Genomic DNA, 14,185 nt, shown 5'->3' on the forward strand with positions numbered 1-14,185 from the left:
TCCACCTAAAGCTTGATTGAACTGCACGATTCTCCACCCTGTCTTGTCTCACAGCTGTAGAAAAATGGGCTCCACCCACAAAGTGTGTCTTCTACGCTTCTCCTCCCTCGCACTCCGCATGCACCACGCATTGCTTTCGCACCTAGCGCTTTCACAAGTGGTATTAGAGCTTCAATTTTATGGGGGTGTAGTGTAACGGTCGAGTCGACAGCTTCGTAACAACAAGCGTATTCATGCAATAGATTCAAGAGAAGCGACAAGGGAGCAGCTTGGCAACTTGTGCACATCACAGGTTTGCGAGTGGTTTTGCTCATGTATACGAAAGCTTCTACGTCGGCATTGTGTGCACACAAATTGAAGTGCAAGAGAAGCTCATATCTGCAATCTGAGCTTAGGCATGTATATCAGCTTGTATAGAGATCGTGTAGCAAGGCATTGCTGAATTTTGTAGAGAAGAAGCAGGAGCAGAAAGTATTCAGCTAGTGTTTTTTGCATATTGCCGTCATACGAAATGGGATAGATATGATCGAAGAGTATAGGTTGGGCTTTTTGTGTTGGAATTAGGGTTGCAGAGAAACGCACACAGCTTGAAGAAGATGAAGGAAGCTTAAGGCACACAATAGAGAGTGTGTTACTTAGTGTGCAATGGAAAGATAGATAGCCCTAGAGTGATGGGCGTATATACAATGCACGGGGGAAAAAAACCTCCTAAAGAGGGAAAAAATGCCCCGGCGGTCCTAGTGTGTTCAAACACATCACTATCACATGTATATGGTAACAAATCCCCCTTGGAGTGATGCAATGAACGAGATCTGGCACATGAGTAAAGGGAAGTGACATGCCTTGAGGACATGATCAGTCCACAAAGGGGAATAAGCCCAAAGCTTTGTGGAAAGCTTCGAGCTTCTCATGAGACAATGCCTTTGTGAAAAGTTATGCAAGGTTGTCATGTGTTGGCACATAAGCCAAGTTGATCTCTCCTGTTGAGAGCCTCTCCCTGACATAGTGGTAATGCACCTGAATGTGCTTTGTGCGAGCATGAAAAACTGGGTTCCTCGCAATTGCCAATGCGCTCTGACTGTCAATGTAGATAGTGTTGGCAGTGTCCTGTCCAACACCCAAATCAACCATAAGGGGTCTGAGCCATACACACTCAACCGTAGTTTTAAAGACTGCCCTGTACTCGGCCTCACAACTCGAAGTGGCCAGAGTAGGTTGCTTCTAGCTCAACCATGATATACATGAACTTCCAAGCACGAAACAAAAACCACTTGTGGACACTCGCGTGTCAAAACAACCAGCCCAATTTGAGTCCAAAGAAGCATGTAAAGCTGGCGGCAATGATCCCCCCTTGGGATAAAACAAGCCAAGATGTAAAGTGCCACTAAGGTAGCAAAAAATCCTCTTGACAGCCTGCCAATGCTTAGAGCCTGGTCTATGCATAAATCCGTTGACCTATGAGACTGCAAATTGAATATCTGGCCTCGTGTTGCATACATAAATGTGGTAGCCAATAACAGTTTGGTAAAGAGTGACATCAGCATGATCGCCAACATCATCTAGACTCAACTTCAAACTTGTTTCCATGGGAGTGGCATAGGTTTGCAATCCTCAAGTCCAAACTTACATAGCAATGTCTCTATGTAAGTTTTCTGACACAAGACAATACCACCACTGCTTAAACTGTATACCCAAATAATGATGCAACAACCCCAAATCTTTCATCTTGAAAGTAGCATTCAAATCAGCTTTAAATTCAGTAATATGTCTCTCATTTGGTCCAGTGATCAGCAAATCATCTACATAAAGAACCACAATGAGAAGTACATCACCCTCACGCTTTACATACAATGTGCTTTCTATTGGACTGTTGCGAAAGCCTTGTTTGACCAAATGAGTGTCAGCTTTCTCATATCAAGCACGAGGAGATTGCTTCAACCATGCAAAGCCTTGTTACATTTGCACACTTTGTCCTCTTGTCCTTTCTTGACAAAACTGTGAGGCTGCATGACATAAACTTCCTCAAATGTGTCACCATTCAAGAAAGCAATAACAATGTTTGATTGATGTACATCCCAACCAAAATGAGCTGCCAATGCACATAGAAAACGCACAGTTGTCATACGACAAGTGGGAGCAAAGGTCTCTTCATAATCTATGTCTTTTTGCTGTGCATAACCCTTTGCAACAAGTCGAGCCTTATGGCGATCGATCTCACCATCTGGCTTGCGTTTCAACTTGTAAACCCACTTCGTACCAATGGCCTTTTTTCCAGGAGGCAAATCACAAAAAGTCCATGTGTCATTTTCTATAAGTGCATCATATTCTGATTGCATGGCAGCCATCCAATTTTCTGAATTTTGTGCTTCATAAAAAACAAAGGCTCCTTAATATCATGTAAGCTAGACACAACCAAATTTACTGTCAAATTTACAAAAGTGTGCACTGGCCATTTTTGCATACCTCTAGCCTGCTCATTTTCAGCCCTTTCCTCATCAAGTACATCATGTAGATCTGCATCAGTAATAGACTGATCTGTAACATTTTCTAAAAACCCCATAGGTTGTACATTTGCCTCATTGGAACTTACATTCGTATTTCCACCACTGAAAAGAGGCAACAAAGTGTTATAAATGTCCCGTGAGCTTACATTACTGTCTCTAGTACATGAGAGCAAGGGCTGAACAGAATCTTCCACAAACACTACATCCCATGAAACTAGAATACGTTTTATTTGTGGATGATACAACGTGTAACCTTTGCTTTCAGCACTATAACCAACAAAAATACATTTGACAGCCTTATCATCCAATTTTTTGCGCTGTGTTTGTGGCACCAAAGCATATGCCAAACAACCAAAAACACGCATGCGTTCAATAGAAGGTTTTCTATCATGCCATGCTTCATATGGAGTAATAGCTCAGTAATAGATTGCAAAGCCTTCTTAGGACACCTATTTAGTACATAAGTGGCACACATGATGACCTCAAGCCAAAAAGAATGCGGCAAAGCTTGACTTTTGACCATACACCGTACCATTTCCGTAAGTGACTTGTTTTTCCTCTCAGCAACACCATTTTGCTGAGGTGTATAAGGCAGTGTAATTGGTGTTTTATCCCACGACTAGCCAGAAATGCATTGAATTCATGAGACATATACCCCCCCCCCCCCCCCCCCCCCTCTCGATTGGAACGGAGGGTGCCCATAGTACATTTAGAGACATTTTTAGCCATAGCCAAAAATTGTTTAAAGCACATAAAAACTTCGAACATCGCTTTAAGCAGAAATACCCATGCATGCGTGGAGTAATTATCAATGAAAGTCACAAAGTACAGGTAATTGCCCAAGGAAGGAGTTTGCATGGGCCCACACACATCACTATGCACAAGCTGCAATCTGCATGTGGCTCGAACTGAACCATTCTTAGGAAACTTAGAACGCTGCATCTTATCCAAAATACAGCCTTCACAAACATGTTGACAGGTGCTTCAAGAGGCGGCAAATAAGCAACCATATCAGATTTCTACAAAAGCAGCAAACTGGAAAAATTCAGATGATCAATACATACATGCCAAAGTTTTGCATCTGAAATAGACCTTGAATCTGCAACTGCATTTGCATAATTTTGTTCACACTTGTCATACAAAGTGATCTTATACAACCCACGACACAAAAGCCCAGATGCAATGATTTCATCATCAAAACTGAGATCATGAATTGTATATCTGTCATCCACAAATTTGACTATAAATCCAAGTCTAGCAAGTGCAGATACACACAAAAGATTCTTCTTGATCCCAGGTACATAAAGTGCATTAACAAGTGTGAAAGAACTGCCATTAGTTGCAGTAAGCACAATATTTCCAACTCCCTGAACCCGATAAGAGGCATTGTTGGCACAAGTAACAAAATTTCCATGAGGGACAGACTCGAGAGAGGTGAACATTTCGCGATGTGAGGTAATGTGCTTTGTAGCACCACTATCGAGATACCACACATGTGAATCTGCGGCAACTGACAAGCATGCATCATGGACAACAGGATTGTAAGTGCACTTTGCGCTAAAAGCCCATTCTGCATCGACATCAGCATTACAATCTCCTTTCACAGAAGACTCAACAATGGCTGTATTTGTAGTGGAACCAACATTTGCAGTGGAACCACCCTCTTTCTTCTTAGCCTCTTTGGCCTTCAACTTAGGACACTACTTGATCAAACGATCATTAGCTTTACAATAATGGCAACGCATCTTCTTTTTGCCCTTATCACCAGAATTGCGAGACGAAGTGCTGCCAGAGCAGAAGCATTAAGAACAGAAGTTTTGCCACTTGCAGCATAACCATAAGAAGTGGCTGCATTATTGTTACCACCCTTTCTTTGAGAAGCAGTAAAAGCCTCCTCAACTACACACTGTCTAGTCCTGTTTTGTTTGGAAAGTGACTCTTGCAACAGCAATGTGCATAATGCATCAAACTTGACAACTTCTGGATTTCCTTGGGTCATAAGTCTCCAAGTACTAACAAAAGTCTGGTAAGAATCTGGTAAGGCATCAAGAATAGTTTGCACCAGGGAATTGTCTGAAATGACTTCACCTGCAGAAATAAGTTGCTCATTGATATCCTTGACACTAGCAAGGAAAGTGTCCATATCATCTTCCTCATGCATAATCTTCGACTCCAGCTCTTTACACAACAAAGCAATTTTAGCATCATTGCGGCTTGCATAAAGACCTGCTAGAATATCCCAAGCGTGTTTTGCAGATTTTGCTGAACGGATATGAGGAACAATGGTGCACTTCACAAACAACACAATCTATGCATGAGCCTGCGCATCCTTTACATCCCAATGAGCATGTTCTATCGTAGGCAAAACAACTCTAATAGTAGCAATCCTTGCAGCATGTTGACCCTCACACACATTCCTATCACCTATGACAGACATTGTATTATTTATTTGGTAGAGTCAAGTACCGGGCTTGTCGGTCCAAGAGAAAAAGGGTAAGTGTGATCGCCGATGAGAGGCGCACTCTAACTGGAACATTCAAGGGATTAGTTGGCTAAGCATGGGCGCCCAAGTGTGAATGGGGCGAGCTCATATAAAAGTCATCTAAACCTAAAATACACTCATTCTCTCATTTGTGCAATTGAAGAGTGCTCTTGCTCCATCTTCATCTTCTTCTTCATCTCCTTGTGTGTGTGTGTATGCGTGTGTGTGTGTGTGTGAGAGAGAGAGAGAGAGAGAGAGAGAGAGAGAGAGAGAGAGAGAGAGAGAGAGAGAGAGAGAGAGAGAGAGAGCGTTGCGGAGGCACGAGGGCGGCGAGACGGTTGAGGGAGGCGTAGCGGCGTCTCCCTCTTCTTCGCTGCGAAGAATCCTCCACGACAGCAAGCGTAGAGCGATGAGTGACACCATCGCCATCTTTGAACTTACTAGTTTAAGCTTGTTGTGTGCTTGGAGCCATTTGTGGTTCGTAGACGGTGTATCGGCAAGTTCCTTGCATTGACACGTGCAACATACGTGGACATTTTTGGCGCCGTTGCTGGGGAATGCCATACACTAAGCTTGAATGGCACTCTGTGCTTCTTTTGTGGTGCAATTTAAATTGTAGGAAAGGTAAGTAAGGAGGGTGTGTGTGTTGCGAAGAAGGATTTTGTGTTACTATTGTGTATTTTTTTTGTTGATGGAGTTTTCAAAGGTACTGTGTTTTTTCTTTGTCTAAGGTGTTAGTATTAAGGTTGTTAGTTATGTGTAATGTAATGTACAATAAGTAGGAGGTAGATCTGTGAGAGCTAATAGAGTGTGTTAGTGTGTAACAGTAGGTGTATTAGTTGGAAGTACGTAGATAGAGTTTGTGTGTGCTCTCGCGCAGGCCACGGCGACCTTATCCTTTTTAAAAAAGATAAAAAATATTTTATAAAAAAATTAAAAATAAAAAAAAAATTTAAAGGTAGGATCGAGATTGAGAATATCTCCCAGACCCAAGCAGATCCAACCTCAAGCTCACGCTCAGGCTTAGGCCTTAGTCGTCTTTTGAAATTACGAATTTTAGCTTCACACGTAGCTAAAAATCGATTTTTTGAGGACCAACGGAGCTTCAGGTGACCTAACGTTGTGCTGTAAAGCACACCGCGACCTTTTGAGTGATACGCTTGTTTTGAGCTATCACACACTCTAATCACAAAACTCGATCATTAAAAACATTAAAAAACATATATATATATATATATATATATATATTTTAAAAAAAGTTTAAAAAAACGAGTGAAAACGGACGCCTAAAAAAGTAAGCGGTTAACCTTCGAGGTTATTCGTCGACATTTGTAAGGTGTCAAAAGCACATGCATCTGTGCTCTGGTCGTGTACTAGAGACGGAGCAACTAGAGAGAATTTTGACTTACGTGAGTTCTCAATATCCACCTACTTTAGGTTTCGGGCCCTCGGCGGGGACCCAAGGTAGTACAAACCAAGACCTGAACATAGCAGTGAGTGACTCTTCTTCTGACTACGACGTCATGGAGGGTTTCCCAATGCCTAATCACGACAGCTCAAGCCAAGACATGCATGTCATGGGCCCGTGGTCCGGGTCGAGCGTGCTTAGCCGCTTGAAGGAAACCTTTAGTAGAACCACTCGCTCCGAACATGGAGCTAATGATGTAAATGAGGGGGGGGGGGAGGGGGAGTAAATTCTCCATTCATGACCAACGTAGACCCTATGCCCTTAGAGAATGTGCATGTGAATACTTCATTGATTGCACCTCCTGACTCTTCAGGGTTATTTCCCTCCGAGGTCATATTACCCGATGATAGAATCCTTGCCGAAGTGCAAGAGGTTGAGCGATATATATCGTTGCAGCAAGGGAAAAGGAAATCGAGAGCTTACGCAAGGCGGAGCAACGAGGAGTTAAAAGCGAAAGCCTCTATGTCAATATTCTTGCTAAGAGACCAATCAAGTGCTCCTGACGTAGCAACCGCTAAGGGCCAACCCCTAGGGAGCAATATTGCTTCTAGCTCAAAGGACACCCCTAGCATCTCAATCCTAGATGAAGCGTTCTTAAATGAGAACTGGGAGTACGAGCTACAAACGAAAACTCTGACCGACCTATACACAGGTCACACCTATCACGTGGGTTGGTTACATGTCCTACAATCCACAATGGGTGCTACTAGTGTAGAGGATCAACAACAAAGAGTTTGTGAGGTCATCCATAGGGTCATTGAGTTAGAGAGACAGAACAAGGGGATCAACATGCCCTCAACGGGTCTCATGAGATTCTTAGATATAAGAAAGGCTAAACAACCGACCTTATCTCAAATAGAGACTCCCTCGATAAGTCCGATGGATCCCCTATATGTTGTTTCGCCAAGGGTCTCGGTGCAATCTGAGCCTACAAGTGATAGCTCTACCTTTCCAAGTCTAGCCTTCATCTTTCCCTTGATGACACCACGGCTACCATGCCTACCCCAATGATGAGCATGCCGAGAAACACACCATGGACCTCATTTGTTAGTAAAGCACCACTACATGCTAGCTCAATGCCTGCAATAGTACTTACAAGTGTGTACCAATTGTATACACCCAGGGGTCCTCGTACTCATGTAGTCTCTCCTCCTCCTATTGTTTCAACTACCTATGCTTCCCAACCACAATACCCAAGTTCTTATGTCCATGGGACCATATCGGTTAGCATTAGCATGTCACTTCCGATGTCTGCTATGCCTAGGGCCACACATATGAACTTTCGGCCACCACATGGCACAACATCATACCAAATGTGGAACCCAAGGGCTTTCTATGCGCCAAGCCCGATGCCAATACCTACTCCACATGTAGTCTCTAGAGAACCTTCACCCACAGTGCCTGCTCACTTAGGTGACTTGGCAACATTTGCTCAAGCTATTGGTCGATCTATTGCTGAGAATATGCGTAACGCGCCTGATAGAGAGCTTAGAAGTAAGGCAACACAAATAGCCAAGCTCACACAAAAATTTAGTGGAGACGGGGATGTGAGAAAGCATATCGAAGTCTTTGAACAAATATGCGATTCTCTAGGAGAACACAATGACCTGCATAAGAGTAATGCTCTAAGCCCAACACTAAGTGGGAAGGCAGGGGATTGGTATAGAACCCTAAGGGTGGAAGAAAAAATGATTTGGGGTGTAGCCTCTCAGCTCCAAAAAGCCCAACGAGAGGAAGGAGAGTTAGTGAGAGACTTTATAAGTCGCTTCAAGCATTTGAATTCTCGTTGTAATCCAAATGAGCGCTTCAACAATAACCAATTGCTTGATAGATTCATTAGGGGATTACGACATGAGGATATCTACAATGGCCTAGTCATTAGAGGTATCACCACTTGGGAAGCAGTCACCACCAATGCGATCCAATTGGAGGATAATCTAATGATTCAAGGAGAAAGAGTGTCTGTTGAGACTAAATCTATTAGCTCGCAAGCATCAGGGCATCAGCCAATGACCCTAAAGCCTATTGCTAAGCAGCCAAAGATATCTGAGATGACTTTTGCAGATCTCACCAAGGCTATTCAAGAGAGTCTTAGAGACAATCGTGCTCCACACTCATAGCATTGAAGAGACCACCTCTTCAATGCTATGAGTGTGGAGGTCCACATCGTGTAGCCGAGTGTCCTATTAGGCTACAAAAGAACGCCACACTAATGCAAACCAATCAAGCAAGCACGTCTACAATGCCGATACTCATGTGTAATCGATGTGGCATAGATCATTTGATTGCCCAATGTCCAAATAATCCAAATGCACCGAAGATTACGCCAGTAAACTTGATTGAAGTTACTGAGGAGCCATCACCAAGTACACCCGTGGTACCAGTAAACGTACTCACACGATCGATGCTCCAAAAACAAAATTAAATTCTTGAGGAAAGAGACAGGGCAGCAATTGCCCAATCTCAGAAAAAGAAGAAAACACGAAGGAAGAGATCGCAAAAAGCAGCGAAGTCAGACCCCAGTTCAAAGACCAACATAGGGACTAGTGATGACCCCGTATATATGAACGACGTTGAAGAGGATTCGGATTCAGGTGAAACCATGGAGATCAAAACGACCACTAAGATAGAAACCAACAAGGAAGATCTTCAGGAGCCACAATGGCTAGGATCTAAGAATCCAAACCATACAGAGGAGATCGAGCGAGTCAAGCAATTAAGGAGTTTTGTAGAAGATACCCAAAGGGATCTGGAACCAGTACCTAGGCAGATCCAGATTACAGACAACGTGTTTCCTACGCAACAACAACCTCACCAAGTCCATAGACCCTTAGCCATACCTAGTGTCATCCAAGAAGAAAGTGACTTAAAGTCATGGGAAGGTGGGTGTACTCACTTGTTGATGGAAAGAATGTTTACAGAGGGACTATTTGATCCTATCGAAGAAATGGAAATCCCATCTTCCCCACGTCAAGGGACTAAAGTCCAAAAGGTGCCGTTAAACATTGCGAAATTGATGGATTTCATGTCTTCAAAAGTTAGAATCACCATCATGTCCAAACTATATAAAGACCATGAGCTAGTCTCAGCTCTTCGGGCCCTCCTCAATGGAGAACTAAAGTTTGGGCTACCACAATTTGCACATATGGATAGAGTTGGGGAGATGCCAATAGAGGAGGAACACTTAGATCCACCACCCAACCTAGATGAGAACCTTGTTATAGAAATACCTGTTAACAAGTTGGGACAATACTTTGAGGGTGATGAATCTAATGCGACCATACTAATCACTACTAAGGGATTAACTGTGAAGGGAATCCTTGATGGTGGCGCTAGGGTTAGCATTGTAACTAAAAATTGCTAGGAAACTATGGGAAGACCTCACCTTGCGACCACAACCATAGTAGTGAAGATGGCCAATGGGTCCATTGTGAATTGTTATAGATTTTTCCAAACACACTATGGCATCAGAGATGATCTTAGGACGTCCTTTTATGAGGGAAGCAAAAATGGTGCATGATTGGTCTAAAAACCGTGTCTACTTACAGTTCCAAGATTCTGTCATTCGAGTGGATCTTGTAAATGGTCGAGCACATCCCCTAGGAAACAAGTTTATAATTGATCATAGATCTGACACCACAGTTTACTCGGTCCCATTGCAGTATTGTTACACGTGTAATGCGGACATTGATGTTGGGGAAGATTCTCCTTATATGGTCGTACTACTTGGAATGGCTGAGTCGGACAATGTGGATTGGGTCCACCTAGCAACAACCATAGACACTTGGGGAAACAGGGGTACGACCTGGGTAACACATGAGGGGGGAAAATTGCCCGTATCCTTAAATATGCTACAAGTAATGCATATAGCTTCTGACAAGACTCATCCTCATATAACAAAGAAAACATACAAGTGGGTCCCTAAAGATTCTTTAGCGACTATAGCCAATGCTAAAAGACAGAAGCCTTGTAAGAAATGTCCCACTCGCTCCAAGAAATGTAAGGAAAAGTGGCGGTGGATTCCTAAACGACTATTGGAAGCCCAAGGCTACTATCAAGGAAATGATCAAATCTGGGTACCAAAACGTAGATGGTGTTCTTACCTGTCACTTGAGCCATGTGAGCACAATTCTGTAGCTCCAAAACAAACTAACGATCGCGGAAAGAAAAAAATCACAGCATGCTACACACCCGCTTCAAAGCTAGTTTGGGTATCGAAGAAAGAACGATTTGTTCCACCTAGCTCAGGAACAACGAAATCAAATGAAGCTTCTTACTCTTCGTGTAGTTCCTATACAGAAATAGAAGTTTCAACACAACCTCCACTCACCATTGTACATATCCATACAAGTAAGAAAGAGTTTGCACCTACCGTTGTAAGTTTACCACCTACAACAATGTTGCAAATAAAATCATGGGAGAGTATCTTACCACCCTTGCAACTTGACGAGGCACCTAAGATAAGAGAAAACTACTGGCAAAAATCCTCATCTATTATCAACTGGAACAATTGGTTTCAAAGGGTGACGAGCACATTTCAAACGGTATGATCTACCCAAGGAAGGGGGGAGTGTTTGCTGACAGTCATCATTCACTCACTCCACTCTCAACCCGCCTCCTTGACCTCTTAATCTCCCAATCTTAGGGAATGTATATATAAAGCCATATACTCACCAAAAACAAAAATAATAAAGAGCAAGAGCAATTAGCAAATGAGTATGCACAATATAAGTGAAAACATTGACCCAGACCTACATATTCACATCCGGTACATTGAAACAGAAACCTATGTCATAAAACACCTTTGATTCTCATCACTCGACTGATGAGAGTAGGTAGGATTAGTACGATATGAGTGTTTCTATCTTGTCCATTAGCATTGCCCCTTATCTTTTTGCATCCATGTTTGTTTGCTTTAATTGTGATTGGTAGCATAATATCTAACACATTTGCTTAGTATCAAACATGAAATTCAATGTAATTTTTTTGTCATAATCACTTGTTTAGGTTTAAAAATCAAGCAGTCCGACTAAGCTAGTTTGACGAAGCTAGGCGTTAGAGATCTTCTCTTAATACCATGGAGAATGCCTTTCTAATAATCAATGGTTACTTAGGTTCTTGATCCGATTTAAGCAGCACTGTGTAAAATGTACTAGAGCTTTCTAGTAGGCTTAGTCCCTATTGAACTTTAGCTTAAGTATTATAAAGGGAGTTTACTAGTGTGATGAGCCTGGAGAGGGTAACAATGTTATATGACCCCCCAAAGTTACAACATTAAAATGCTAAAAACGAACAAACAAAATATCAAGTGCCACAATGTAAAATCTTAACCTGGAAGAAAAATCTCAGCTTGATTTGGTACTTCACTCACATGTATCGCCTATGGCACTAGAGCCCTAGAGGTTCCCAGTGTGGGCGCTTTTCCTTGAAAAGCAAAAAACCCAAGGCATACAAAATAAGCACACACATCAAAATTGAAACAATGTGAAAAGACTTTGGGGGGTCAAAGAAAAAGTAATCAGTCAGGCGATGATTTCATGAGAAATTTCTTTTATCGTAGCTTAACTATAAGGTCTTCTAGATATAGCCTCTAGTCAGCCCTCGAACATGAAATACTTGGCCCTCGCGACTAAACAACTTAATTGACCAGAGAAAATTAAGAAGCTTACCCATGGTATTAATAGTCGATCTTTAGTGCCTTTCCACCGTTAAATTAGCGATCCCAGACTTGTTTAATTTTTTACCTTTACAACTGTTTATGTGTTTGAGTATATTGCAATTTAATGTTTATTGCTGACAAATGGTTTAAAATTTTGTTACTAATCAAATTGTCTGCCTACAACTGCATATGTTTTTTAATTGTATATGAGAATGCAATTACTATGCCAATGTTGTTAGTTTTTGCAGTGACTGAAGAAGGGTAAGGACATTCATCTCAAAAGCTCTTTCACCTCGACGAACCATCTTGAACTCAATAGCTTCTGAGGACGGAATCTACATCGGAAAGGGGGACATGTTAATCCTCATGCACATTCCTATCACCTATGATGGACATTGTATTATTTATTTGGTAGAGTCAGGTACCGGGCTTGTTGGTCCATTAGCTAAAGTGTAAGAGTGATCGTCCCGATGAGAGGAGAACTCTAACTGGAACATTCAAGGAATTAGTTGGCTAAGCATGGGCGTCCAAGTGTAAATGGAGCGAGCTCATATAAAAGTCAACTAAACCTAAAAATCACTCATTCTCTCATTTGTGTAATTGAAGAGTGATCTTGCTCCATCTCCATCTTCTTCTTTTTCATCTCCTTGTGTGTGTGTGTGTATGCGAGAGAGAGAGAGAGAGAGAGAGAGAGAGAGAGAGAGAGAGAGAGAGAGAGAGAGAGAGAGAGAGAGAGAGAGAGAGAGAGAGAGTGCGATCGAGCATTGCGGCGGCACATTGTTGGCGAGGCGGTTGAGCGCGGCGTAGCGGCGTCTCCCTCTTCTTCGCGGCGAGGAATCCTCCACGACAGCAAGCGTAGAGCGGTGAGTGACACACCATCGCCATCTTTGAGCTTACTAGTTTAAGCTTGTTGTGTGCTTGGAGCCATTTGTGGCTCGCACACGATGTATCGGCAAGTTCCTTGCATTGACACGTACGACATACGCACACACATCAAGACCTGCAACATTCTCAACATCGGCTACATCCTCAGAACCAAGACGTACATCAATGCCCTACACAATATTCCAGACGTCCTTTGACACAAGAACGTGTTGCATCGTATAAGCCCACATAGGGTAATTGTCCCCATCTTGAAGATATCTGTGTTGTTGTCAGCCATGGTAAATAATGCACGTGATGTGAAACCTGTCCGAAAATAGGAGAAATAGAGCAGGAACAACACGTGCTACATAGGACAAACCGTAGAAGACTGTAAGGCACATGTTATGTAGAAAACGACAATGATAAAAATTCTGCATAAAATGACGAAATTGCCTCTGTAGACTTGCATATAGTGGAAACAGAGGTCGAAATGAGTCCGAATCCAAAATATTTGTTGACCTGACGCTCGCCAAACCTCACTGTAATTGGAGAAAATGAGCAGGCGTGTGCTGGAGTAGCTGGCGACTAAGCCCGGGAGGATGTAACCTGCTCTGATACCAATTGTCGGAATTATGGTTGCAGAGAAACGCACACAGCGTAGAGAAGACGAAGGAAGCTCAAGGCACACAATAGAGAGTGGGTTACTTAGTGTGCAATGGAAAGATAGATAGCCCTAGAGTGATGGGCATATATACAATGCACGGGGGAAAAAAACCTCCTAAAGAGGAAAAAAATGCCCCGGCCATCCTAGTGTGTTCACACATATCACTACCACATGTATATGGTAACATTTTGCACATTCCAGATGCGATGGTGATGTCCATTTTTTTAAATTCTGATCAGAATTCCAGCAAGTGGAACAATAGCAAGTTTGCGCTACGTTTTTGGGTTGAAAATGGATGTTTTTGGCAAACCTCTCACACTTAGACTCGGATATATGTGATCTAGGAGTCTATATTGAGGTTTTGACACATTCTGAACGTGCTGTTTGTATCAAAATTTTAAAATTTTGAGCGCTGATTTTTTTGCAGCAGCTTATAACAACTTCGACATATTGACGAAGCTTCGAAGTTTGATTCCTACATTGGAGAGCCTTGGGCGGTCTGTATCTATGGCTATGTATGGCACACTGTGGTGCTATTTGAGAG

At 42.5% G+C, this 14,185-nt stretch overlaps 1 protein-coding gene across 3 annotated transcripts in view; it reads left to right on the forward strand.

Moving 5' to 3' along the window:
* LOC147460531 (mechanosensitive ion channel protein 6-like) overlaps positions 1-12,734 on the forward strand; it is a 150,159-nt gene extending 137,425 nt beyond the window's left edge. For 2 of the 3 annotated variants that reach the window (XR_015187448.1, XM_086507897.1), the window contains one exon: positions 12,362-12,734. Coding sequence is in view for 1 of the 3 variants with exons in the window: in XM_086507897.1 (XP_086364023.1) it covers positions 12,362-12,364 (3 nt within the window). In the remaining 2 variants the exon portion in view is untranslated. Of the gene's footprint in view, positions 1-12,352 lie in introns of all 3 variants that reach the window. The other variant, XR_015187449.1, reaches the window with a different exon arrangement.
* Positions 12,735-14,185: the final 1,451 nt, after the last annotated feature.

Source organism: Adiantum capillus-veneris, chromosome 3 (assembly GCF_014529385.1).
Source record: "Adiantum capillus-veneris isolate H3 chromosome 3, ASM1452938v2, whole genome shotgun sequence".
Classification (NCBI taxonomy): Eukaryota; Viridiplantae; Streptophyta; class Polypodiopsida; order Polypodiales; family Pteridaceae; genus Adiantum; species Adiantum capillus-veneris.